Source organism: Populus euphratica, unplaced genomic scaffold (genome assembly GCF_000495115.2).
Source record: "Populus euphratica unplaced genomic scaffold, PopEup_1.0 scaffold2.1, whole genome shotgun sequence".
In the NCBI taxonomy this organism is placed as follows: domain Eukaryota; kingdom Viridiplantae; phylum Streptophyta; class Magnoliopsida; order Malpighiales; family Salicaceae; genus Populus; species Populus euphratica.
In genome coordinates, this window is record NW_011499846.1 from 5,792,965 (window position 1) to 5,820,420 (window position 27,456).

The window sequence follows — 27,456 nt, forward strand, 5'->3', positions numbered from 1 at the left end:
CCTTTCTCATTTTATTCATTCATACATCTTAAAATTTATTTCGGTTAGTGTAGATAATATCTTTATATTTTTCAGTTTAGAGAATTATATCATGGCACTCATAATATTGCCCTATTTTTTACCATGTTAAAAATTAATTTCATTCTGCATACGTTGGCGAGTTAACTTTTTTCATGTTCATTTTATTTTATAACATGTAAACATTAATTTTCAATTCATGTCTATATTGCTTTTGTTTAAATGTTAAAAAATATATTAATAACATCTATATATATTTATTATTTTATGCTGGGCCAAAAAAATTACTCGACACAAAGTGAAATCCATCGAATAAACATATTAATATTTTATTTGTTTGTATTTATTAATATAGATAGTTTTTAATTTATTTAATTAAATATATATAAACAATTTAATTTATATTAATGTATCTATTCAGCTTGATAATGATTTTTTTATTAAAAAATATTTTAAAAAAATTTACATATTTATTTTTTAATAAAACAATTATTTGACCCGCGACATATTAAATAATCAGTACACCAAGAAGGTTGATGAAACAGTGCAGTAAAAGCTTTCCTTTATTTGGTTTTTCTCGATCATGATGGACTAATGTGTTTCCAGAAAATACATGCAGGGGTCGTGGCGGCTCAAAGTTAAACCTGAGAGAGCAAAGAGATGATAACATAATCCTGTTCTTTCAAAGTTTTAACTGGTAGAAATTCTGTAACATTATCTTAACCGCTTATGTATTAAGTGGTTTAAAAACGGTAAACGGGGTGACAGTTTATGTTTTTAGAGGTATTTAAAATAATAATAATGGTTATTTTTAAAATAACTTTTATTTTAAAAAAATCACTTTTAATATTATCATGTTAAAATGATTTTAAAATATTAATCTTAAATAAAAAATAAAAAAATTTAATTTTTTAAAAACATAAATTAACTACAATTAAAAATCATGCATTAAATCTTGAGTTACCAAGACCATCTTTATTTTTACCTTTAAAAAATATTTTTAAAAATATTAATTTTTTAAATTAATATTTTTAGATAATTTTAATATGATAGTACTAAAATTAATTTTTTTAAAATAAAAAATATTATTTTAATATATTTTAAAAAATAACACAATTATAATTTCAAATAAACTCTAACTCAAGCAAAACGGAGCTTCATGAGACTGCAGGGGAACCGATCCCATCTTGAAAAGGCAGTAGATGATAAAGAAACAAAAAAAATCAATCAAGATGTTAGGAATCCGTTACATCTCTCATGATTTATTTATTTAAAAACAAAAAACTCAAAATCAATGCACGTTTGGAGAAAGACAAGATTGATTACTTTTAAACGAGGAGGGGGCATTTTGCATGAGTAATTAAAAAATAATGTTTGGTTTGTTTTTGTATTTTAAAATATTTTAAAAAAAATATTATTTTCTGTTTTAAATTAATATTGTTTGTAATTTAAAATTATTTTTATATGTTAATATTAAAAAAATAAAAAATAAAAAAAAAGTTAATACATTTAGAAATCCCCACCACAACAACACCATATTTCCGCATCTTACACACTAATCAATTTGGATGAATAGACTAAAATATCCATACCTTTTTCCTTTTCTTCCCTTCTCATCCTTTCTCTCTCTTCTCATACATTTTATCTCCTCGTCTATTTTGAGTATTTTCTTTCCCTAAAATTCCACCTCCACTCTTCTATCTCTCCATAACAACTACCCCCTATCTCCCTTCAAGACAAGACCCAAGCAATAGAAAAATGTATAACAGAAACTACCTTGATTCATGATGAAAAATGATTTTGTTTTTTTAAAATGACATACATGTATGGTACGGGTGAAGATGATCTGAATTAATGACGTGATAATGGGCCTTTTGGAGTGATTTCAATGGCAATAAGCATGGTTCAAGAAAGTCAGAACAGAAGGAGGGACGGTGACAAAGCTTAGTACGTGGTGGTTGAAAATGAGTGATTTACCGTGGTGGTTCTACGTGCGTGATAGTGGTGGTTTAATGGATCATGTTCATTCGGTCTAATAACTTTTCCTCTATAATAATTTATAAATGGATTATGAAACCAATTACAAGTGTGTTTTGGAGATTGCAAGTTCCTAGGTTTTGGTCTGGGAAAACAATGGTAGTAGAAAAAAAATATATAAATTATACATGTACTTTTGATATTAAACTAACAATAATATATTTTAAAAAAAAATTCATTGACTGGGTTAGCTCTTAATTTACCGAATAAATAAAGTGTCATTGGTTGTAAAATATAATTTTTTTTAAAAGTTGCCGCTCTAAAATATCAGTAAATTCAGAATAATTTTCTCGGATTTTAATTTTGTTTTTAGCTTTTTCACTAATTTTTATTCCGGCCTCTATAATTTTCGAAAACGGGACAACTTGTTCCTAAATCAAAACTTTATTGAGTGGTGGGTCGGGCCTAATACAGGCCTTTTTGTTAATCCTTTGCCGAGTCCGCCGAGCCCAAACAAACAAAATCGAACAAGACCCTGCCCGCAGTCTTTCATCTATTTTAAACTCCCTACATCGCGCCTTCACAGTAAACGAACGACTACGCAATCTTCTCCAACCTCCTCTCCCGTCTTCCACTCCTCCAACCTCTTCTCCACATTTTTGCGTGTCTCAACCTCCCTTCACTCACATCCCGTCACGCATCAAAATTACTCGTCTTCTTTTGAACCGCTTTTGCGGCGGCCCGACAGAGGAGTTAACTTCCCGAACCCACCGAGTAGACGCAGCAGGACACGGACGGAACGGTGGATCCGAGGACTGTGATGATTGACTTCTCGTACCTACTTTGCCTGTCCTGCAGAGGCTCTCCAGCTGTCAACGACCACGAATATGCCTTTAGAAACTCCACAAAATGCATCGGTTTAGTTTTCTTACTTTCTGGCTTGAAATCTAAAACACGTTTTCATTATCTATCAATCAGGAGTTTATTTGGATAGTTATAATTTATTTTGAATACTGTGTGAATTGACATGGAAATGATGGCAGTATAAAGCAAAAGGTCCGAGCAGAGTGAGATAGAAGGTTGTAGCAATGGATGCCAGAGTTTGGGGGTGAAAGTAAGGGAGAGGGGCCTGTCCTTGTTTTGAGTTATTTCATGGCGACTGTTGCAAACTCTCCTACAACAAATGTACTTCTCCCGACATTTTAATTCTTGCATCCCTCTACTTTACGAATCCCTTGGTTGCCACCATGCTTCCTGCATTGATCAAAACCTTGATGCTGATCCATACATTACCATTCTCTGTTAATTATTCGCCATTAATTTTTATGTTTTATATGCGTAAGCGGTCTATTTATGAATATACGCGCCCGTGCTCTGAAATGGTTGAGTTTTTTGGTGGTGAAGTGGGAGTTGTTGTTGATGGGTATAGGTGTTCCTATAAATCTTATTGTACTAGCATCAGGAGAAATCAACATGCATGGGGTAGAAAAGGATGCGTGGGGAGGGAAATGTTTTACAGGCACAAGAGATTGGCAAAAAATGGCCTATGTGGTGAATTGTTGAGCAATTCGCTTGGATATAGTTGGAAGAATGAAAGAAGCAGTGAATTTTTGAGGAGGTGAATGAAGGCCGTTGATTGTGGGAGGGGGAGGGGGCTCATTTTTGTTAGAGGATGATGTCCATCCATCTTCAACCATGCTATGTGCCTTTTTTTCCTTCGTTTGTTTTTAAAAAAAGAATGAATTTTAAAGGGTTTTTATTGTGATTTCTGGTGAGCTTGAAGTTTGAATCCACTGTTTTGACCAACCCATAAAAAAAAAAAAATCTGATCAGTTTTTCACTACAAGATTTTATAATTTTACCGACAAAAAAATTCATAATTTTTTTTTTCTCTCCCACCCTCAATTTCCTGCCATAACACTTTAAAATTTCAATATAATCATTTAGTTTGTTTTTTATATATATATAATTTTTATTTTTTATTTATTTTATTTAAAGTAATTTATAAATTTGATTTTTTTCTAATTTTATTATCCTTTATTTTTTTATTCATTATATTTGGTATTAATTATTTTGATTATTATTTATTTTATTTGAAATATTTTTTAAAATTTTATTTTTTTCTTCATATTATATTTGATTTTGATTTTTTTAATTTTATAAATTGATATTTTTTTCATGATGATAATTTTTTCAAGATTTTACATTGATTTTTTTGTATTCGAGTGCAAGGTTTGATAAATCAAGTATATATATTCAATTACTTTATAAATATATAAGAGTTATATTCATGTAAAAAAAAATAGAATATAAAATAAAAGTCTTCCTTAATTTTTTCTATTGATTTTTTTTTAACCAGAGTGCCCGCACTCAAAAAGTTTTATCCATCAAATACTTTCACAAATTTTTATTATAAATTAGGGCTCCGTTTGTTTGCAGAAAAGTTATTTCCTTTTGGAAAGTGAATTTCGGGAAAAGTGAATTCCTGAAAAATGAATTCCGGGAAAGTATTTTCTGATGTTTGATAGTGTTATGGAAAAAGAACTGGAAAATACTTTCCAATGTTTGGTTATGCTATGGAAAATGAATTGGAAAATAATTTATTAATAAATTATTATTTTTTCCAAGTTTATCTAATAAATATAAAATATTTAATCGCTTACAATAAAAAAAAAATCTAAAAAGTATAATGATGAATTTGTTTTATTATATCCTATATTCATACACAACTTATTTTTTAAAATATATGTCATATCATATTATAGAGAAATAAGCTTGTGAAATATTTTTTTACGTAAAACCTATTAATATATTTTTTTCAATTTTAAACGCTTAAAATAAGTTTTTTTTTATATGAAGAAATCCAAATTAGTTTATGGTAAGAGTTATATATTTAGGTTTTTTTTTTTGGTATGAAGAATTTTTTAAAAGATAAATACATACAAAAATATTTTTATGGGTTTTTTGGATATTTTTTTTTTGTATGGGTAAAGGAAATTACCTCTTTAATATCCCTTTAATATATATAAAATAAACATCAAGATAGAAATATAAATATCTAACATCAAACATAATCATGCATAAATATTAAGTTTTGATGTCATATACACACATATTAGTTCAAATTACAAACATAAATATGCTAGACTGAATTAAACAAGTAAACATACTCGTTAAATAACAAACATAGTCTGAACCCAAATTTCCAACATAGTCAAATCATCTTAGCAAGCAGGCCTGTAGTAGTGTTGGTTCACAAAATTCTAAACCCAAATTTTCCTCAAATTATCATTTTTTGCCATAAATGCTTTTGCCAACATTTCATTTTGGACCAAATGATCAAATGCATCCCCAAGAGTGATCTCATCAAAGCCTTCAATTTTCATCATTTCCGTATACAATGCATTAACATCCAGTTGATTTTTGCTGAGGCTTTGAATTGCAAATGCTACATCTCCAATTTGTTTAGACAACTTTTCAATACCATCATCTTTATACATGCGAGTTCTCTTCCTGTGTTGCCTCTTTTGTGTACTAGACGAAGATGTTTCTTTTCCCTTATAACTTTCTTCATATTCACCTTCATTTCCAATTGAAATTGATTGCTCTTCAGTGTTCTCTTCTAAGCTAACATCAGCATATGATTTGACATAATTTTCGGTTGCCATGTCTTTTCCAACAACAATTGCCATTGCCCCGTACATATCAAGTTTTTTGTTGAGAAACTTGTCATGATTGGGATGTGCCTGTTCATAAAGTTTAGAATATGCAATTGTTTAGTTCATTGTATAACATTTTAGAAACAAAAGTAATTATAAAAATTACAAAAAGTATAATATTTATTATACCTTTACTTCTTCATCATATACATCTTTCGAAACTGTAATCATCTTCAAACAATCATCCCAACTAAAGCCACTTTTATTTTTAAGTTTGGTTATTATTCCCTATTCTTTTTTCACCGTCTTGAGATGATTGTCCACATGTTTAGGCTCGCATTGGACGTTGAACTTTTAACTTATTTCTATAGCCACCTTAACAAAATATTCTGCTTTAAAGGTCGAAGAAGGTTTGCTTCCTTTAAGTGCCTCCTCAACTAATATCTCAAGCAACATGTGAGACATAGGCTTAGACCATGTGAAGTGCTTGCCCTTACATTTTTCATTCTGCATGGAACTCATTTCTACAAAAAAAAAATTATACAAGATAAAATCATACAATATTTAGATTTAATAAATTTCATATAAAAACTACAATTAATAATTAAAAAGAGAAGATATAATAAAGTCAACATCTACTCCAAATATATAACAAAGATAATACAAACTCAAGCAAGACATAATAAAAACAAACACATATAATTAACACTCAATTACTAGTTTCTTTGAGTATTATAATCATTCCACATAGTTGATGCAATCATTTCTCCTTTGTTATCCACTCTATATTCTCTTCCTTTTCTTCCCGTTGACTCAAGTTGATTGTTCTTCTAATTGGATCACTATTGGAACATATTTCTTCCATAATAAAGTCATAAGGATCAACCCCCATTATGTGATTATGAATAATACAACATGCAAGCACAACATCTACTTATATTTCATAAGACCAAAAAGATTTTCCATCAATTGATCTAAAACGACTCTTCAAAATACCAAACCCTCGCTCAATAATGGTTCTCAATGAAGAGTGTCGAAGATTAAATAGCTCTTTTTCATTTTCTGGTACACGTTCTGTAAACTCATTCAAGTGATATCGAACTCCATGAAAAGGAGAAATGATTTCTTTTCGAATACCGTAACCAGCATCACCAAGATAATAGTTCCCTACAAATTAAGAAAAATAAAACCTATTACTATCTTTATCTGATAAAACATTTTGTATGTTTATTGCATATAATACCATAATTTATTATATACCTTCTGGAATTTTTAGACCACTAGGTCTTGATAATGCATCACCTAAAACTCGTGAATCATGTGCACTTCCTTCCTATCCAGCTAAAACATATATAAACTTCAAATCAAAAGTTATAGCTGCTAAAACATTTTGTGTTGTTCCTTCTTTTCGACCTCAAAACTTTCCTTGAATTTCAACAGGAACATTTGCAGGACCATGGGTACCATCAATTGCTCCCACACAATCCTATATAAATATGAAACAATAATTTATAAACTTAACTTCTATATGTAATTAATTAATATATGAAAATATTGGTAGTGTTCTCATACCTTAAAATAAGGATAGAATTTTCGATTATTCATTATCTCAGCTGGAACTGTATCCTCTGGATCTTTAATAAGGTGCTTATATAACTTAAGAATTGCTTTTAAAACAATTCTAAAGTAACGATGGATGGTTTCAACAGACCTATAGTATATACCACTAATAAAACAAAAATCTTTGGTTTTGGCCTACAATTTGTAAGAACACAATTACTTGCTCCCTAATCGACACATTTTGAGTTGATCGTAATAGGTTGTGACTTGTGAGAACATCACACAATCTATAAAAGACAACAGGTTTCATACAAATTTGTTTAACACAATGCCTATCACCTTGATTCAAAATGCTGTCAATATAGAATTCTCGTTGAGCAATTGCATTTATACGTGGTTCTCTTGGTATATAAATTGTATTTCTTTCTTGTTCAATAATAGCTACACCTGTAGTTATCACAGTTACAGCTGCTCTCATACATGCTGCATGAATTATCTTACTATCCATATCATGAAAGTGAAGTTTTCTGATAAAAGAACCTAAAAATTTAAGGAAATAAATATTAAAAAAAGCTTATAAAATACTTACACAATTAATACAATAAATTATGCTGAAAGAAACAGACAATGTATAATAGTTACACTAATGATATCTGATTCCCTAAACAAACAAAGCCTTAAAATATATTATTTAAGATCATAACATTCAATTTCTCGATGATAAAAATGTTTTGAAAATTATACATTTCATAAGTTCACAATAATCAATAGACATTACGCAATGAAATCTATATAATTACCGGCATAGTCACACAAATTTCTCCATATATAACAAATATAATCAAACACTAATCATCAATTAATCAAAGCAAAATAAAACATAAAAGTATATTTATTGGGGTTATGTTATAATTTTGTTGTTCCCATCTCATTCTCCCATTCCCCACGAACTATCGGTTTCTATAATTTCCTATTTTTCCTGTTATATTCATTCCTTATTTCCCCTGTTATAATCGGTTTGTATAATTCTCCAATAACATCCCTAATTACAGTGTTCCATTCCCCTCCCATTCCTCATTTCCCCTGTTGTCATTCCCCATTTTTCCTATAATTTTGTTATAATCGGTTTGTAATTTCCCATTATATTCAACAATTTCACTATTCCCATTCCCCTCTCCTTTCGGTTCCCCATCCCCTCCCATTCCCCTCTGCTCTCGGTTCCCCAATTCCCCCTCCCTGTTTTGTCCCTCCCATTCCCCTCTCCTCTCGGTTCCCTGGTTCCCCCAATTCCCCCCTCCCTGTTTTGTCTCTCTTGCAAAGATTGATCGCCCCCAGCAGAATTCACCCCCTTTACAGAAATTGACCGCGCCCCCCCCCCCGCGTTTTGATATAACAGAAATTGATCACCCCCCTCACAGAAATCGATGGCCCCCACTATTTTGGTCTCCCTCACAGAAATCAATCGCCCCCCCGTTTTGGCCTCTCTGTCAACAGAAATCGATCGCCCCTCCCCCGTTTAGGCCTTTCTCTGTTCATATAAATCGATCCCCTCCCCACCGCGTTGCCTCTCCATGTTAACAGAAATCACCCCCTGTTTTGCCTTACTGTTGACAGAAATCGGCCACCCGCTGTTTTGCCTCTCTCCGTTCGCAATTATCTCTCCCCCCTGGTTTTGTCTCTCTGTTTGGTTATGTTATTGTTTTGCCTCTCTCTGTTCACAATCTCCCCCTCCCCCCGGTTTTGTCTCTCTGTTTGGTTACTATTTTGCCTATCTCTGTTCACAATCTCCCCCCTCCCCGGTTTTGTGTCTCTGTGTGGTTATGATTCATGAAAACAGTAGCAGAAAAAATGTGTTTTTTTAGGTTGCTTGCTTGATTAGTTGAATGTGACGAGATAATTGAAAAGTTATGGAAAAAATATGACAATAGCAGTAGCAGATTTATCAAAGATTTATGCTATTATTTTTACAGATTTGGATCTACGCAGAAGAAGATAAAAACATAAAGGACATAAAGAGGAAAAAAAATACCTGAAGTTTAGATCCGAAAAATATTCTTGTTCCTGATCAGTTTGCAATTGATTTTGAAGAAAAAAAGACTGCGATTTTTGGAGAAAAAGTTTTTAGGGAGCTGTGTCTGAGAAAATAAACAGAAAGAAAGTGTTTTCCTTTCTTTAACAGAAGGAAAACACTTTTTTTTGGTAACGTTATTATTTTTTATAACATTATTATTTTTAGTTTGACTAAAATTCAGTTTTCTTTAACTATTTTTTCATATTGTTGCTAAACATAGAAAAAGCGGGAAAGTGAACACACCCTAGATGGTATGAAAGTTATCTCCTGTATAAGTGGATCCATGTCTTATAAATAATCATTATTTCGTGGTATCTTAGTATTTTTACAATGTTTTTTTAAAAGACAAAAACTTAAAAAGGGCAAAAGAAAAACAAAACGCCGCCATTGATCCATGCATAAAACATCAATCATAATTCTCCGTACATGATCCAGGTAAACTATCTGACTTAGGATCATCACCCTACTCTATTTTTGCTCCTATTTTTCTCGAGTGTTGCAATCTGTGGGTGTGTTAGTTTAAAATGAGACCACGTTGGGCCCTTGGGACGGCCAAGCCAGTAAATACATGTGTTTTTGGCATTATGGAGGAGGCTATTTTTTAAAAGTATTTTTTATTTAAAAATATATTAAAATAATTTATTTTTAGATTTTTTCTTGATATTAATACACTAATATTTTTAAAAAATGTTAATTTAATATTTTTTTCATATAAATATCAAATATACTTTTGAAACCAATCAAGACAGATGCATGAACGCAACGCAAAACCGCTACGATAACTTGGTGGATATCTGCAAATGCTCTGACTGTCTGATAGAAGACAAACTTTTCTTAATATGCGTGGTCCCATACAATACTTCAACCGGACTTATCGGCCATACCCTTTAGTTCTTGCCATCGCACTCTTGCTTCTTTCAAAATACTAAAAAGCTATTTTCATTTTATTTCATTAAAAAAATACAATTAATATTTTATACCATTACAAATTTCAAATATCCTATTATAAAAAAATTAAAATATCTTGAAATATGTTGATTACTGTATCAGCCAGCAGAAACTGCCATACATATCACCTGTCCGTTAAATCTCCGCCCTTCCTGCCTTATCACACCCACGCCTCCCCTCTATCCCTTCCTCTCTCTCGCCATTTCTTTCTAGTGGATGAGAGCTTCATTTCAGAAACCTCTTTAATGGTTAAGCCCTCTACCAGCATCCATCTTTGAAAGACGCCCTTTACCCTTCCTTCTTGCAGCTTTTTGGTCTTTTTACTTAGAATTGTTTTCCGCATATACATATATAATTTTGTCTGGTGCAAGTATAACTGGTTCGAGCCATATATACGGTGCAATAAAGACCCTCTTTCTCTCTCGTCTGTAATTCTTAAAGCTCCGGAGCTCTTCTCAGTTCAGCTATTTGGTAATTATTTCTTGAGTTCCATATGTAACAGTTCTTGAACTGGCCCATGTTGTCATTAATGAATGTCCTTGTCCTGGAAGCAGCGTTCCCGTTCTGATATTCCCTGCGCTGTTTCAATTTTCTGCAGTTTTTGTTATTTTTTTTTTTTGAAATTTCAACATCAATCCTCTTGGTTGGTGCTGGATTCTTTATTTATTTATTTATTTTTGGTGCAAAGTATTGGGATTTTATCTTCTCGATTGATTTCCTTAACAGGACTTGTTTTGGTATCCACGTAGCAATTCCAGCGAAGAGTTGTTATAAGTTTTTCTAGTAAAGGAAAAGAATACTCATTGAAAATTGTTGAAATATAGGTATACTTAAAGAGATTCCTGCTTATTTAACCAAGCAAAAGGCTGAAAATGGCACCAAGGAACAATCGTGGAAAGGCTAGAGGAGAGAAGAGGAAGAAGGACGAGAAGGGTATCAATTCAATAGTTTTTCTTTCCCGATATATTCTTATTTTATTGATCATGAATAAACCTCCTGCCTCCATTTCATCTGTCATTATATCTAATGCTCTGTCTAATCTATGACTTGTGCAGTTCTTCCTGTGGTTACTGATATTACCGTAAACCTTCCTGACGAAACTCATGTTGTTTTGAAGGTTTGGTCCTCCTGAGTCCCGGTTCTTATATATATTTGGAATTATTGATAATTAGCAAATTCCTTCCAATGAAGTATCATGTTAATTTGTTGCACTTGCATGGCATCTTCTACTCGTATCCTTTTCTGCATTTCTTGCAATTTGACTGGCATCTGGCTTTGCAAACTTTATTTCTGTAACGTGGCTCGAATACTTTAGCGCTCCAGCCATGTTGATTGTCAACTAGGAGCTCATTGGCTGATTTTTAATCTACTTTTAGGCTTTGATTAATTGTCCCGTTTAAATGACACAGGATTTGTTGTCGGTACACATTAAATACTGATTTCAACATGCTGTTTGATAATATAATAATAATTATTTTTTAAAAGTGTTTTTATTTGAAAATATATTAAAATAATATATTTTTGTTTTTAATTTTTTTTAGATTAGCATATTAAAACAATTTAAAAACACAAAAATATGTTAAAGTAATTTTTTTTTCAAAATTTGAAAAAAAACATATTAAAACTTAATAACAAACATTCTAAAATAGGTAGCACATAATAATAAAAAATTTTGAATGTGCTAAGAGCCCATTTGATTTTATTTTTTAAAAATATTTTAAAAAAATTGAATTTTTTATTTTTTTCTATACTTTTAATTATAATTTTTTTGGTATTTGAAAATCATTTTAATATATTGATATTAAAAATTAATTTTAAAAAAATTTAAATATTATTTTAATATGTTTTCAAGTAAAAAATACTTTAAACTATAACAATTACAAACCAACTTTAATAAAAAAAATAATTTTATATATCCTGGTTAATTAGATTTTCACCGTAAGATTAATAGAAGTATATCATGTGACTTCCTTATGCCCATGTTTAAATTTTACATATCCAAAAGAGGAGAAGATTTGATATTTTAATTAAGATTCGATCAATAAAATCTAATTTTCAGTTTTGATAAGTTGTACTATGCGTGATAGATTTCGAATTGTTTTTAGTATTTCCCTTTAAAAAACAATGAGAAAATTCTTGAACATGTAAAATTACATATAAGTTATGTAATGTGATATATTTCTGATATTTTTCATGGCGGGAAATAAATTAAAAACACTAATTTTTTAAAATAAATTGAATATAATTAAATAATTAAATATAAACTAGAAACAACTCCTAAAATACAATTAAACATTAAAGAGCTCATTTAGTATTTTAGTATTATTTTAATAATTATTTTTTAAAATATCTTTTGTTTTGAAATGTATTGAAATAATATTTTTTTATTTTTTAAAATTTATTTTTAATATTAAAAAATTAAAATTAAATAAAAAAATATAATTTAAAATAAAAATTCATTTTTTTAAATATAAAAAACAAAAGTCATTTTCTCAATACAATACTTCCAAATTAGTGTTGTTTTCAACCAAAATGTGTCGACAATTACTCCATAATTGATGGCACGTCCCATCCATTCCCCTATCATGCGTTTGAATACGTGGTTTGAAAAAAAAAAAAAAAGGAAGATGCGACGCAAGGTATGTGAGTTTGGCTTTACGTGGATAGTATTTTTTTTTCAATGTTTTTATTTGAAAATATATTATAATATTTTTTTTAAAATTTTTAATGTTAATATATTAAAATAATTTAAAATTAATAAAATAAATATTAATTTAATATTATTTTATATTAAACATATCTTCAAAATACATCTGAACACAATTTCAACTATAAAAATTTTCTAGCTGAAAATAAAACCTTTTAATTAGATGAGTGTTTAAAAATAATAATTTAAAGTGTGATAATTTTTATTTTTAAAAATATTTAAAAATATATATTTTACTTGAAAAAAATATTAAAATAATTTTTTAATATTTTTATGGTATTGATATGCAAATATTACAGATAAAAAAATTATTTAAATATGTTTTTAAATAAAAAATAATTTTAAAAAATATTCTACACCACCATACCAAATAAAAACTAAATTCCATTCAATTAAATTCCTTGGTTGGTATTGGGTAACATTTCTTTCTCCCTTTCTTTTGTTTGTGATCGAATAAAAGGTGACCTTTAGTTACTCATTTCGTGTCTTTTCTGCTTGCCCTCTTAATCCAATCTCGTAATGCTAACCTGTAAATCTTGAACAGGGAATATCAACAGACAGAATCATAGACGTTCGTCGACTTTTATCGGTGAACATTGAAACTTGTCACATCACAAATCTTTCGTTGTCGCACGAGGTAAGGATAAAGAGAGAAAACTATTCGTACACTAATATTTTACTTATTATTTCCCCTACTATAATCTAACACGGACACTGTATAAATTGAACGGTGTTGATCTTGTGGGCTAAGTCCAGATCATTAATTTCAAGTACGGCAAGACTGGTAAAGAATTTCATGGAATCAATATTTTTTATATGAATTTCATGAAATCATTAAGAAATTTTCTCAGATTCTTTAATAAGATAGGCTACATGTTTCATACGACATTAAATAAAAAATATCTCAAATAACCCTTACACAGTACTAAAAATGATAATTCGTTTCAGTTTCATTATCTGATATGGATAGCATGCATATAATTAATAATTTCATTAGTTTATTTAATAGAATAGTCCCATTGAGAAATACAAATTCTTTAATGGTATAATTAAGAAAAAAATACTTTGAGTATATAATTGAGATTATCCAGCGGCCGGGTGGGTAAATTTGAAGCTTCCCTTATTTTTTTAATGTCTACTTTCCAAAATTATCTCTTTAAAATGTGAGGGGCATTAAAGTAATCTGACTTTGTCATGGTTTATTTACAGGTTAGAGGAGCGCGGTTAAAAGACACGGTCGACGTGTCAGCACTCAAGCCTTGCGTTCTCACTTTAACCAATGGTAAAAGGCAAAAATCCTGACCAACAAACGACGCCGTTTCAGATATTAAACAGTATTTCAAGCGACAGCGTTTAATGTTTCCGTTTTCGTTTTCGTTTTCGTTTTCCCGCTACTTTCTCCATATCTTTTTCTCGTTGTTACAGAGGACCTCGATGAGGAGCTTGCAGTGGCGCACGTTAGACGACTCCTGGACATCGTGGCATGCACAACGTGCTTCGGTCCATCGGCGAGTGCTCATGATAAGATCAAGTCTGATATCGGAAAGAATGCGCCGGCTGCGCAGGATAATACTACTTCTAAGAAAACCACCGCTAAATCTCAATCCTCCTCCTCCTCCACCACCACCACCACCACGAATAAACAATCATCGTCACCAAAATCATCATCAAAAGATGTTCCGGTGGATGCAGAAGAAGAAATGAGCCACTCGTGCCCTAAGCTCGGGAGCTTTTACGAGTTCTTCTCTCTTTCGCATCTCACTCCTCCTCTTCAGTGTACTTTCTCTCTCTCTCTCTCTCTAATTATAAATAAACGAGTGTAATTTTGAGATAATTGATGGTATAACTGGAAATAATGGAAGATGTGGTTGGCATTGATGCAGTTATAAGGAAGGCAACGAAAAGACGGATTGATGAGATCTCCGTGGATGATCATCTTTTCTCTCTTGATGTAAGATTGTTTTATTTATGAATATGTTTTTATCTTCTTTTTTTTTTGTCTAAAATCTTTTGACGAGGTTTTTTTCTTAATTGTTGTTAAAATAATCAGGTGAAGCTGTGCAATGGGAAGCTGGTTCAAGTTGAAGCTTGCAAAAAGGGATTTTATGGTGTTGGAAAGCAGAGGACCTTATGTAACAATCTTGTTGATTTGCTAAGGCAGCTTAGTCGAGCTTTTGATAATGTTAGTTTCACTAACTTACCCAATTTTTCTGGCTCTTTTTTTTAAAAAACTGTAGTAGTTTTTTTTTTCCTTTTCCTTTTATATTGGATAATATTTGAATTGGTGCATCCTCTGTCATTTATCGAGTGGAATCCATTAATTTTCTCAGAAGATTTTTTTTGCGGATAAACAGTACTTGTACTTGCTAAGGTCACATGCTTTTCCAGTAATTTTGTTAATATATGAAGTTTGGTCTGTAAATCAACAGTCTTATCTTTTGTTGAGATGTATTTTTTGTTTTCGGTTTAGATTTTGTTGAAGTGATATAGATGTCATGTCTGATGTGTCAGGCTTACGATGAGCTCATGAAAGCATTTGCAGAGCGTAACAAGGTATGTACCGTTTGTGTTGATATGGTTATCTCAAAAGAAGAAGGGAAATAAATTGTTCAAATGTAATTTAATGATTTCTCTCTGACGTTGTATTTCTTGTTTTCAATTATTAATCTTTTTGTTTCTTCCTGGCCATTGATTAGTTCGGGAATCTTCCATATGGTTTTCGAGCAAACACATGGCTTATCCCTCCCGTAGCAGCACAGTTGCCATCAGTTTGTCCTCCTCTTCCTGTTGAGGATGAAACATGGGGAGGAAATGGAGGTGGTCGTGGAAGAGATGGGAAAAAGGATCACATACCTTGGGCCGACGAGTTTTTGTTTGTCGCATCTATGCCTTGCAAGTCTGCTGAGGAGAGGCAGATTCGGGACAGGAAAGCCTTCCTGCTTCACAGCCTATTTGTCGATGTTGCCATTTTCAGAGCCATTAAAACTGTGCAACATGTAAAATTAAATCCAAATTTATTGGGTTCAGTTGCAAACAGTAATATCCCTTACACGGAGAGAGCTGGGGATTTAAGCATCAAAGTTATGAAAGATGCTACCAATGCAAGCTCTAAGGTAGACACTAAAATTGATGGGATTCAAGCAACTGGAACTGATAAGAAAAATTCAGTAGAGAGGAACCTTCTGAAAGGGATCACAGCTGATGAGAACACTGCTGCTCATGTAAGTCCCAGAACATGTAATTGTTCAATGATGCTCTTCCAAGGGTTTGGTGTTTTAATTTTGGTTTAATTGGTAAGCTGGTCGAATTCTGTTTTGCATCTTGACTGCAGGACATTGCAACACTTGGTACTGTTAATGTAAGATACTGTGGTTTCATTGCTATTGTAAAAGCTGAGGTGAGGGAGGAAAAGAAAGCCAGTCCTCCATCCAAAAGTATTGACCTTGAACAGCCTGAAGGTGGTGCAAATGCCCTTAACATCAACAGGTTCTTACCATCTTTTCCTATGCACGAATGAGTACTAAAATTAGCCACCTCCCCACACAGTTAATAGTTTCACATGCAATAGAGATCTTAGATATTATCTGCTAAAATTAACTAATGCAGTTGATGAACTAAAATTACCTAATGGTGAGCTGTGCTAAGAATCATATACAATTGCTGCACTCTAGCTTTGAACAAGCACAATGTGATGGACCATTCACAAGTGGGTAACCTATAGTGTTGTTGTTTTCTATATGGATTTGTCAAAAGACAGATGCCAGTCCAATATAATAAATTTAGTCAGCTTTGATTTATGAAGTCTTTATGCATTTTGAGAAGTGGATCCTTGTCTTAAACAATTTTAGAATGCAATGATGATCAAATTCGATACTGTGATGTCTTTTGCATTTCAACTAAATTATGCTGAAGTTAAATGTCAACCCTGCTTTTTACTTGAGAATTTTGACATGGAATCTTAATTTTTCCAATCTTGGAAAATACCAATCATGTCATACGATTTTCAACCTCAAAATTTTCAAAGATGGAAGTCTTTGAAAGGTGATTTGATTGATTCTCCATGTGCATGGCACGTTAGTTCTTACCTGTAAATCTATTTTTTATTACTAGGTTTTAGGTTCTGTGACATGCATTCCCATACTACATGTGTATTATTGTACTGATCATAATGATAGTAACATTATACCAGGATGAAAGATATTTATAGCCAAAAGCCAAGCCTCCAGATTTTAATATTATGACTTCAGAGTGATAGCATACACTCCTTAATTTGGTTATTTTCTTGTTGTTTGGCTGCATTCGTTATGCAGAAGTCTTAACTTTTCCTCCCTTACAGCTTGAGACTACTACTTCACAAACCAACACCTTCAGAACACACTAAGCGGACATCAAATTTGCAAGCTTTAGAGTTTGAAGAACTCAGTGCTTCCGAAGCATTTGTAGAGAGATTACTGGAAGAAAGTCTTACCAGGCTTGAAGAAGAGGTATTGGAGCAGGATCATTTGGTGAGATGGGAACTCGGAGCCTGCTGGATACAGCATTTGCAAGACCAGAAAAATACTGAAAAAGACAAGAAACCATCCACTGAGAAGGGCAAGAAGCCTTCCACAGAAACAGAAATGAAGGTTGAGGGACTTGGAACCCCTCTTAAGTCCCTTAAGAACAAGAAAAAATCAGATGAAAGCAATGTAAAAATGCAGCCGGAGAATTCAAGACCTGCCTCTGATGGCTTAAGTGGGGCAGTTGAAGATGCTACACTGGCATCTGTGGAATCTCACCTTGAAACTGAGGCTAAAGATAATGAGCTTGCACTGCAGCAGTTGTTGTCCGATGCAGCCTTTGCTCGACTAAAAGAATCAGACACTGGACTTCATCGCAAGGTAGTATTTCCTTGACTGGTCATTGCCTTTTCCTTTCCAGTAAGGTGTGAACTAACCTATGAAGTGATCAACAGTCTCTGCAACAGCTAATTGACCTGTCTCAGAAATATTACACTGAAGTTGCTCTTCCTAAACTGGTACTCTACCCTTTTCATTAATTATCTCAACCAATCTGCATTTCTAGAAGTTTATTATTGAGTACTGGTAAAAAAAATGCAGGTAGCAGATTTTGGTTCTTTGGAGCTTTCACCCGTTGATGGTCGGACTCTAACTGATTTTATGCATACCAGAGGTCTTCAGATGCGTTCCCTTGGGCGTGTTGTAAGTTCTCTGTTAACAAGCACCCTGGCTTTTAATGTCTAGTACATGTTTTAGTTACATTTATTTGTCCACAAAGAAAATTTTAATTCCATATTTACCATCCTGTTGGGCACATTTATGTCTAGCTTTAACGAATGCATTTGTTTTTACACAAATGTTTTTATTTTATTTTATAAAAAACTGTGTTTGTGCTATAACCATCCAGTTTTTTTGGAGGATGTCCCAATCAGATCCTTGTATGCCCATGCTTGACAATGAGACCTGCCATCATGCCATTGTTCATTCATATGTATAAATATGCATGTGAAGATTATTGTCTGAGCCAGTGCAAGTGTTAACTGTATGTGATCCTTATAGTTTTAAAAGGCCTTTTCGACACACTTAGGCATGCATAAAGCGCATCATAGCCTTAAGGCATTGATTTTTGAGTGGTAATCTTGTGTGGCCTAGACTTCACTAGATATAGAGTGAGTTTCACAAGATAAGGCGCATGCCCTTAAGATCCTCGTGAGCAGCTTCTGCTGTTGAGGGCTCAGTCACTTGCTCTTAAATGACATTGACTGAAGGCTGGGTCAGCTCACTTATTTTGCTAATTGTAGCATAATTGACAGGGCTTAGTACTGCATATAAAAAAATTACCTATTTTTCACATATAAAGATGCTCATCTATTTTATTTCATGTGTGTACATTTATTGTACCATATAAATTTATCATTTATGTAAACTTGCACTAAATGCTAATTTTTCTTCATAAATGGTGTTTTTAATTTCTAAGAGTATTGAATTAACTTTCTGAATGACTGCTGATATTTGTGCATTTTGATGTGCCTCCTTTAACTTAGGATTGCCCATAGTTTTCAATTCCAGTAAGCTAATGTGTTAACAACTCCTCTTATAATTGTGAATGTTTACCTTTTAATTCAGATTTCCATATTGGGTAATTTCTGATATTTATCTTATAAAACAGGTCAAGCTTTCTGAAAAGCTGTTGCATGTACAGTCACTCTGCATTCATGAGATGATAGTACGAGCTTTTAAGCATATACTTCAGGCTGTGATTGCTGCTGTTGTGGACCAAGAGAAAATGGCTGTATCAATAGCTGCTGCATTAAATCTGATGCTGGGGATTCCTGAAACCAGAGACTCAATCAAGTCTTGCCATGTCCACCCTCTTGTATGGAGATGGCTGGAGGTATTTTTGAAGAAGCGGTATGAATGGGATCTTAGCAGCTTAAACTTCAAAGATGTGAGGAAATTTGCAATCTTGCGAGGGTTGTGCCACAAGGTAAATATCTGCATGTGCTCTAGAATGAATGACAAGTGGGATATAGAGACTCAAAATTGTTTAATCTACAAGAAGCTTGCTTGCTTGCTTCCAATTTTTGGGATTCTAACAAATTGACTATGAATCATTGGCAATTAATCCGCTGGCTTCAATTTAACTATGCCCAACTTGAAGATTATTTTTGGTGAGTCACAATTGTAAACCTGTAACTCACAGCAGTGTTTCCCACAAATGACAATGACTCCCTTTTCATCCCTGCATGTGATATTCCTCCAAATGAAACAATACCTTTTAAAGGAATGGATTGCATATTCATGCAAATGTAGTTGATGTTTTATCTGATTTGGGAAAATCGAATCAGGGACATGTATAAACTGACACTCTTATTTTTTCTCCCCTCCTCTCAGGTGGGCATTGAGTTGGTTCCGAGGGATTTTGATATGGATTCTCCACATCCGTTCAGAAAATCAGATGTTGTCAGTCTGGTTCCACTACATAAGGTGATTACTTGAGATTGATGTGAACAAGCTTTTCTTCATCCTGTCTGAAAACCAGTCAAAATTTGTCCAATCCATATTGATTTGTGCCCTTTTATTTTCAGCAAGCAGCATGCTCCTCTGCAGATGGAAGGCAGCTCCTGGAATCATCAAAAACAGCCTTGGACAAGGGAAAACTTGAAGACGCAGTCACCTATGGGACAAAGGTATATGCATTCTGAAATTAAACTTCTGATACTCTTTGCAAATGCATGGTTGTCATGGCTTCTTTTATAATAATGCTTTTCCCTGTTTTTTCCATGTCAACGAGGTGCTTCACTATGTAATCATCTTTTTCTATTGGTACTGTAGTTCAGCTGATTCACATCTTTGGTGTTTCCAGGCTCTTGCAAAGCTAGTGGCAGTTTGTGGCCCCTACCATCGAATGACTGCAGGAGCATACAGCCTTCTTGCTGTAGTATTATATCACACTGGAGACTTCAATCAGGTCTATTTATTATCTTTTTTTTTTCCCGTGTAGCTGGAGATTTTCACTAGCAACACTCAGATTATAGTCACATTGCTAAATTTCTTTCAATAATCTGTGGCAGAATGACTTGTTATAGTCACAGAATCAACCCAGAAACTTTGCATTCCTTTATTTGAGGGTTTACCTTTTGTGCTGATTTAATATTCTGTTCGCTTTACAGGCCACTATATATCAGCAAAAAGCCTTGGATATTAATGAGAGGGAACTAGGACTTGATCATCCAGACACAATGAAAAGCTATGGGGATCTTGCTGTGTTCTATTACAGACTTCAACATACAGAGCTGGCTCTCAAGTATGCTTTTCATTCATCGTGTATTAATAATTTTAGGTTTGCATGATACTATGCAATTTCATGTTTCACATTCATTATATTTTGATCTGGTTCTGTCTTGATGTTGACTGGTTGCCTTGTGGACTACCTGATCGTATTCAATTATCCCTCTTTAGAATTATCAGAATAATGATCGCTCTCATTGTGATTCCACTCCATAAATTTTAAATATCTGTTGCTCTGATAATCATATTTAAGCGACATGGTTCCCTCTATTGTTTTTGACAAACAAGGTTCTTATCTATGTTGCTCAAACCTAGATCCTTTCTTTTTTCATTTTGGATTTCTCAAGTGTGATCCGGTCTTATCTGTCTTTTCTAAAGTTTTTTTTTTTTTTCCCATACTTCTTTTGTGAGTCTTGGGAGATACCCACAGTTAGATTCATATATACCATACTTCATGATAATCTGTTCATGTTTTGTGGTTTAACTTTACCCTAGTTTGAGACTAGTACTGTTGTTGATTAGGTATGTAAAGCGTGCTTTGTATCTCTTACATCTCACATGCGGTCCATCACACCCAAACACTGCTGCAACATACATCAATGTGGCTATGATGGAGGAAGGTCTGGGGAATGTGCATGTCGCCCTCAGATATCTTCATAAAGCTCTAAAATGCAACCAAAAGTTACTTGGACCAGACCATATTCAGGTTTTAATTTTCCCTTCTCCTGAAGTTTGTTTATGTTATATTTTTCGTAATATGCTCAATATTTTCTAGGTGATGACATAAAGTAAAATGGTTGGGTAAGCTTGTTATATGCTTAATTGAAGTTAATTATTTAATGCAATATGCTTTACCTTCATATTAACTAAGAAGTGTTCTAAACAATCAGATACAATAAACTTTCCATATTGTAATTAATTAACCTTAAGAATTGCCATATCGATTTCTTTCTTCCTCTTTAAATATAAAAATCCTCAGTAGGGGAAAAAAGAATGTTCATAAGCATTGAGCATTTCAGATGGTCGGTAGTCGGTACTCCATCTTTAAGCACTTTGCTGCATCTATTGAAACAATAAATGGCTAATGAAATTTCATTTTTCACTTGCTACATACAATAAAGTATAAATGATCTATTTACTATATCTGGAAAAATTAGCGCATTTAATTCTTTTTGAGAGGTAATCCTTTTTTGTTTCTGGTTAATGATGCCAGACTGCTGCAAGCTACCATGCAATAGCAATTGCACTCTCATTGATGGAAGCATATCCTTTGAGTGTTCAACATGAACAAACAACCTTGCAAATTCTCCGAGCAAAGCTGGGTCCAGATGATTTACGCACTCAGGTGTCTTGCTAAATTCATTAATTAATCAACCTTTCCCATTTCTCTCCTCTTAAGCATTCATGTTACATCACCTACTTTGAGCTAGAAACAATCATTAATCTGATAGTACTAGGCGCACTCAATGAATTTGAACATCTTGAAAGTATTATATTCATAATTGATAACACGTCTCCTGACTTGGTGATCCAAAGGTTGAAGTGAAGATAAGTTTGCAATTAATTAGGCCCCTGGGGATTATTTTGGCTTTCACCATGACATGGAGCCATGAAATGAATGGCTCCAAGTCGATGAGTTCAAGCCTTCAAGAACTACATGAGATCTGTTTTACCTTCTCTCTGTCCCTCTCTCTGACATAGAGATTCATTACCAAGTTTTGTACTTTTCAGAAGGGCATGTTTATATATGTGCTTATGACTCCTATCCAGTTGTAATTTTAAATTTATAATAAAATGTGCAGGATGCTGCTGCTTGGCTTGAGTATTTTGAATCCAAGGCTTTTGAACAGCAAGAAGCTGTGCGAAATGGTACTAAGAAGCCTGATGCATCAATTGCTAGCAAAGGCCACCTAAGGTATATTAGCAGAACGCTGGACTATTGTTGTTGCTTCATTTAATTATTTTATACAGTTTATTCTTCTGCTTCTTTTACTAATCACAACATTCGGATGCTCTGCTATTGGTGTGGTTACTTTTTTATATCGGACTTGCATGAAAAACAATTTATGCTCTTTAAATTTTGCTGGAAATACATACATGAAATTGTAACAAGTTAACTTCAACAAGTACACACAAAGATAAAGGAAAAGGGGAAGTTTCTTCAACAATTTAATGCTTGAAGTTTCTTCATGATCTTTATATGGGACTTGCATGGAAAACAATTTATGCTCTTTAAATTTTGTTGGAAATACATACATGAAATTGTAATAAGTTAACTTCAACACACATACGCACACACAAAGATAAAGGAAAAGGGGAAGATTTAATGCTTGAAGTTTCTTCATGATCTTTGCTACATGCACAAACTTCACTCAGCAAGGACTGTCCATCTCACATCCAGTAACTTCCCCAAAGATTTTTTTTCTTTGGTCAAGAAGCATGTCAAATACTTGCCAAGAGCATCATATCTATCCTGTTCATATACTATTTTGCTGTTCCTGCACCAGAATACTTTTGAAATGGATGTGCAGAATAATTTGATCTGGTTGGATGCCACTATTGCTTTCTATATGATCATATGCACCATGAACATGCTGTTACATGTACATATCTGGCTTATGATGCAAACTCTTGTTCAAGCAGACATCTTGAAACTAATAGTTTTTACCTTTTTTTTTAATATTTGGCAGTGTATCAGATTTGCTGGACTATATTAATCCAAGTCGTGATGGTAAGGTGAGAGATGTTGTCGCTGGAAAGAGAAAGAGCTATATCACAAAGGTACCTGGATATTCTTGTTTGATTAAAACAACTCTAACCCATCATGCAGCCTACGACACCAGGGAAAAATTACACTAGTTTCTGTTCATGAATCTTGCACTGAACTGAAAAAGTATAGATAATAGGCACTCATTTGTGAAGTAAACATCTTAGGGGTTCCCTACTGGATCATTTGGAATACTGTAGAAACAATTCTCTTGCATGAACTGACACTGTCCCTTTCAAAGGCTCAGGAAACTAGTTGTCTTTGTTATAGGGGTACAATGACAAGAAAACAGAGGCAAGATCTAGAATAATTATGATTTCTCCTTCGAACTTTTCCTTCTCTAATACTGTTAACAGTGAAGGCCTGTCACTTTTCTTGTTGTAATTGAAGTAATGAAGAAAAGATGAAATGAAGATCCACCATGGAGATCAAGTATTTTGCCAAGCTATATTTCAGAATGGTTACTGACTTGGAAAATTACAATGTTTTGTACACAGTCACCTCTAATTTTTTCTTTAATACAACATGCCTTTGCAACCTTTTGCTTTTCAGGTAAAGGATAAAACCCAGCCAAATGTCAGTATGGCAAGTTTCGATGAATCTACAAAAGATACTCTTAAAGATGCTTCAGATGTGAAGATACCAGTGCCTGAAGATGATGCTTCCCAAGAGACCAGCTCTGCCCAAGTTCAACTCCAGACACCTGCTGTGGAAGAGAATGTGGAAAAAAAACCAAGCATCTGGACTGAAGCCTTGCTTGAAAATCATGCTGAAGGAGATGATGGATGGCAACCAGTTCAAAGGCCAAGATCAGCTGGCTTGTATGGGCGACGTCTAAAGCAGCGGCGGGGGATTGTTGAAAAAGTTTATAGTTATCACAAAAAGATGGTGGATACTAACATGGATTATGCTCCTGTCAAGAATGCTCACCAGAATAGCAAGTATTACCTTTTAAAGAAACGAGCACCATCTCATGGAAGTTATGGAGACCATGAAACCACCAATCTCCCTCCAGGTGCCAAATTTGGGAGGAGAATGGTTAAAGCTGTAACCTACAGGGTCAAGTCTGTTCCTTCATCTTATAAAACTTCTACAACAGAGAATCCCACGATTGGCAGCAAGGCTCTTACTTCATCAGAATTGGCTCCAGTTTCTGCCCCTAATGACATTCATCCATCAAAGAATTCAATAGTTAGTCTTGGAAAATCTCCTTCATACAAGGAAGTAGCATTGGCACCACCAGGTACCATTGCTAAGTTGCAGGCGTGGTTTCCACAAAATGATAATTCAGATAACCAGGAAATTGGCGATGGAAAACTTGAAGAGACAAATGAAGCAAAAGCAGTTGCTGGTTCAGTAGTAATGGGTGTGGAAGAAAGAAGTGGAGAGAAGGATGAGAATTCTGAATCAGATTACACGGATGATTTGAAGAAGGAAATAGTTGGTGTTCATAAAATGGAAGAACAACACTCAACTCACGTGTTGGAAGAAAATTCCTCCCTGATGGTGTCTCAGAGTGTGCAAGGACATGAATCTGGTGATATTGAGGTTCATGAAATTATACATAATGGAATGTTGAGTGACCAGATGCCAAATTCAATTGATTCCCTTCCAAAGGAATCTCATGAGAAGGATTCATCTAGTGAATTTGGTCCACAAGTTGATCTCAGCTCCACTTTGCCTGGAGCAGAGGACTTGAAGGACAAACCATTGATTTTGAATTCAGGCGATGCTCTGGGATTACCAAATAAGAAATTGTCTGCTTCTGCAGCTCCTTTCAACCCATCAACATCCATTGGACGTGCTCCACCAGTTGCCATCAACATCCCTCTTCCTTCTGCTCCTGGTGCTGTTCCAGCTGTTGCACCTTGGCCTGTAAACATGACTCTTCACCCTGGACCTGCAACTGTCATACGCCCCATTAATCCAATGTCCTCCCCACACCATCCATACCCATACTCCTCACAACCACCAACCCCAAACATGATACAGCCATTGCCCTTTATGTATCCTCCTTACAGTCAAGCTGTACCAACTAGTACATTTCCTGTTACTAGCAGCGCCTTCCATCCTAATCATTTCTCCTGGCAGTGCAATGCGAGCCCCAATGTGTCAGAGTTTATTCCTACCACAGTATGGCCTGGCTGCCTTGCAGTGGAGTTCTCTGTCCTGCCACCTGTTGTTGAGCCAATTGCTGATCCTCTATTGGAGCCTAAAGCACAATTTGAAAATTCTGAAAGCCCAAGTCCACCTCCAATTCTGTCAGTGGACATTGACAACATAGGAGAAGCAAATGACGAAGCAAACCTTCAAGCATCAGACAGAAATGACAATGTGAAGGAATTGACTGGGGCTGGGTTGGAAAATATAAAGGAAAATGGTCATTCAAATCCATCCGAAGCTCAAATTTATAGGAGTGATTCGAGTCAGGAAAAAGGCTCACAAGAAAATGTCACTAGCAGTATTGACCAGCAGATTAATGAGGAGAAAACCTTCAGCATTTTGTTAAGGGGAAGGAGAAACCGGAAGCAGACTCTGAGAATGCCAATGAGCTTGCTTAGTCGACCATATGGCTCACAGTCTTTTAAAGTTATATATAACAGAGTGGTAAGAGGCAGTGAATCTCCCAAATCTACAAGCTTTGCTGCAGGTGAAGGTTGCACAACTAGTGCTACATGATCCTAGGTTCTGCTGTTCTTTCCAATCAGGCGATTCAAAATAAGCAGGATTGTTTGGAGAAAACTGGAAGATAATATCTTTATTGGATCATATGCGCGAGGGGCACAAGTATCTTGAGTATATTCTGGCTTTCATGGTCACAGCACCTTCTGCAAATTTAAAGGTTTGTTCTCTATAATCAAAGCCAATGTAATTTTTGTTTTCTTGACTAACAAAAACAGGTAACTTATCTGTTGAACCTGAGGAAATTTCCATTTCATGAACTGCTTCTTTGATCTTCTATTTTCTTATGTAAATACATATTTGTAAACACTGCTCTCTGCAGTTTCTTTCTAGACCTCCGTATCACAGCCATAGGGCAATATGCAGGCTGAACCTTCTCTTAGTCTATGGATAGAATTTGGTGTAAGTGCATACAAGATTTATTTGTGACTAGTATATTTATGTTCTGATAAATTTGCAGTTCTCCATTTGACTTGGTTTGTGCCTGTGCAATTGGATAGTGGATACACAGTAACAGATGCTTCCATTTTGTTACTCCAGGTATTTCTGTCTCTCTTTCTATCCCTTCTTGTTAATTCCAGAAACGGTACCATTTTAGCATAATAAACGGGCCAGGTCAAAAGAGAGGAACTGCCTTTTTTAATAAGTTGCTGCCTTGTCATGGATTCTTCTTAAAATGTACCATAATTGATTCCTTTGAATAACCAGCAAGAGATGTCTGGGTAGTGGATACATAACAGGACTTGGACGCCCAATGGTTTTTTCTTCCATGACTTGAAGTTGCCATGATTTCGGTAAAAAATAATTCATTTCCTGCAAGTCACATAAACTAAAGCGCGCCGACTTACCGGAACAAAAAAAGTGAAGTCACCCATAACTTGAAATTACTTGCTGATGCTCAAGTGACATCAAATAGAGCCACATTTTGGGGGCCTTATTCTGGGTGTTGCTTGATGTGCAGGTATACAGTAGGAAGTCTACCATTTGAATCTTCAGCACATGTTTCGTCAAGTTGAAAATCTTGGCTGAAAATGCAGGTAGAAAATTTTGATAACTTGGATCATAGCATCTGAATACATTCAGTCCTTTTGGTTTCCCATATCTTTGACTTTGAAAAATTAATTTGATTGAATTGTAAATAAGGGGAACTTTTCCATTGAGTTAATTATAGCTTTGACATTTTAAAGATGCATTACTTTCACTAAAACTAAAATATTTTGAACCTGTGAAATTCCCCGACATCTCTCTTGCCGAAGGGCAGGCGAATTGTTTGTATT

At 33.9% G+C, this 27,456-nt stretch overlaps 1 protein-coding gene across 1 annotated transcript; it reads left to right on the top strand.

Moving 5' to 3' along the window:
• The first annotated feature begins 10,364 nt into the window (after positions 1 to 10,364).
• On the top strand, positions 10,365 to 27,362 carry LOC105135137 (clustered mitochondria protein homolog). The gene is made up of 26 exons (XM_011039873.1): positions 10,365 to 10,704; positions 11,058 to 11,166; positions 11,289 to 11,350; positions 13,485 to 13,577; positions 14,150 to 14,222; positions 14,366 to 14,716; positions 14,824 to 14,891; positions 14,991 to 15,122; positions 15,452 to 15,493; positions 15,637 to 16,161; positions 16,272 to 16,426; positions 17,277 to 17,820; positions 17,895 to 17,957; positions 18,040 to 18,141; positions 19,109 to 19,426; positions 19,834 to 19,926; positions 20,028 to 20,129; positions 20,306 to 20,410; positions 20,613 to 20,746; positions 21,253 to 21,436; positions 21,944 to 22,075; positions 22,533 to 22,645; positions 23,421 to 23,511; positions 24,050 to 26,339; positions 26,640 to 26,719; positions 27,141 to 27,362. Exons 2-24 carry the CDS (start codon positions 11,106 to 11,108, stop codon positions 26,174 to 26,176), a joined length of 5,670 nt encoding a protein of 1,889 aa, XP_011038175.1. The 5' UTR covers positions 10,365 to 10,704; positions 11,058 to 11,105; the 3' UTR covers positions 26,177 to 26,339; positions 26,640 to 26,719; positions 27,141 to 27,362.
• Positions 27,363 to 27,456: the final 94 nt, after the last annotated feature.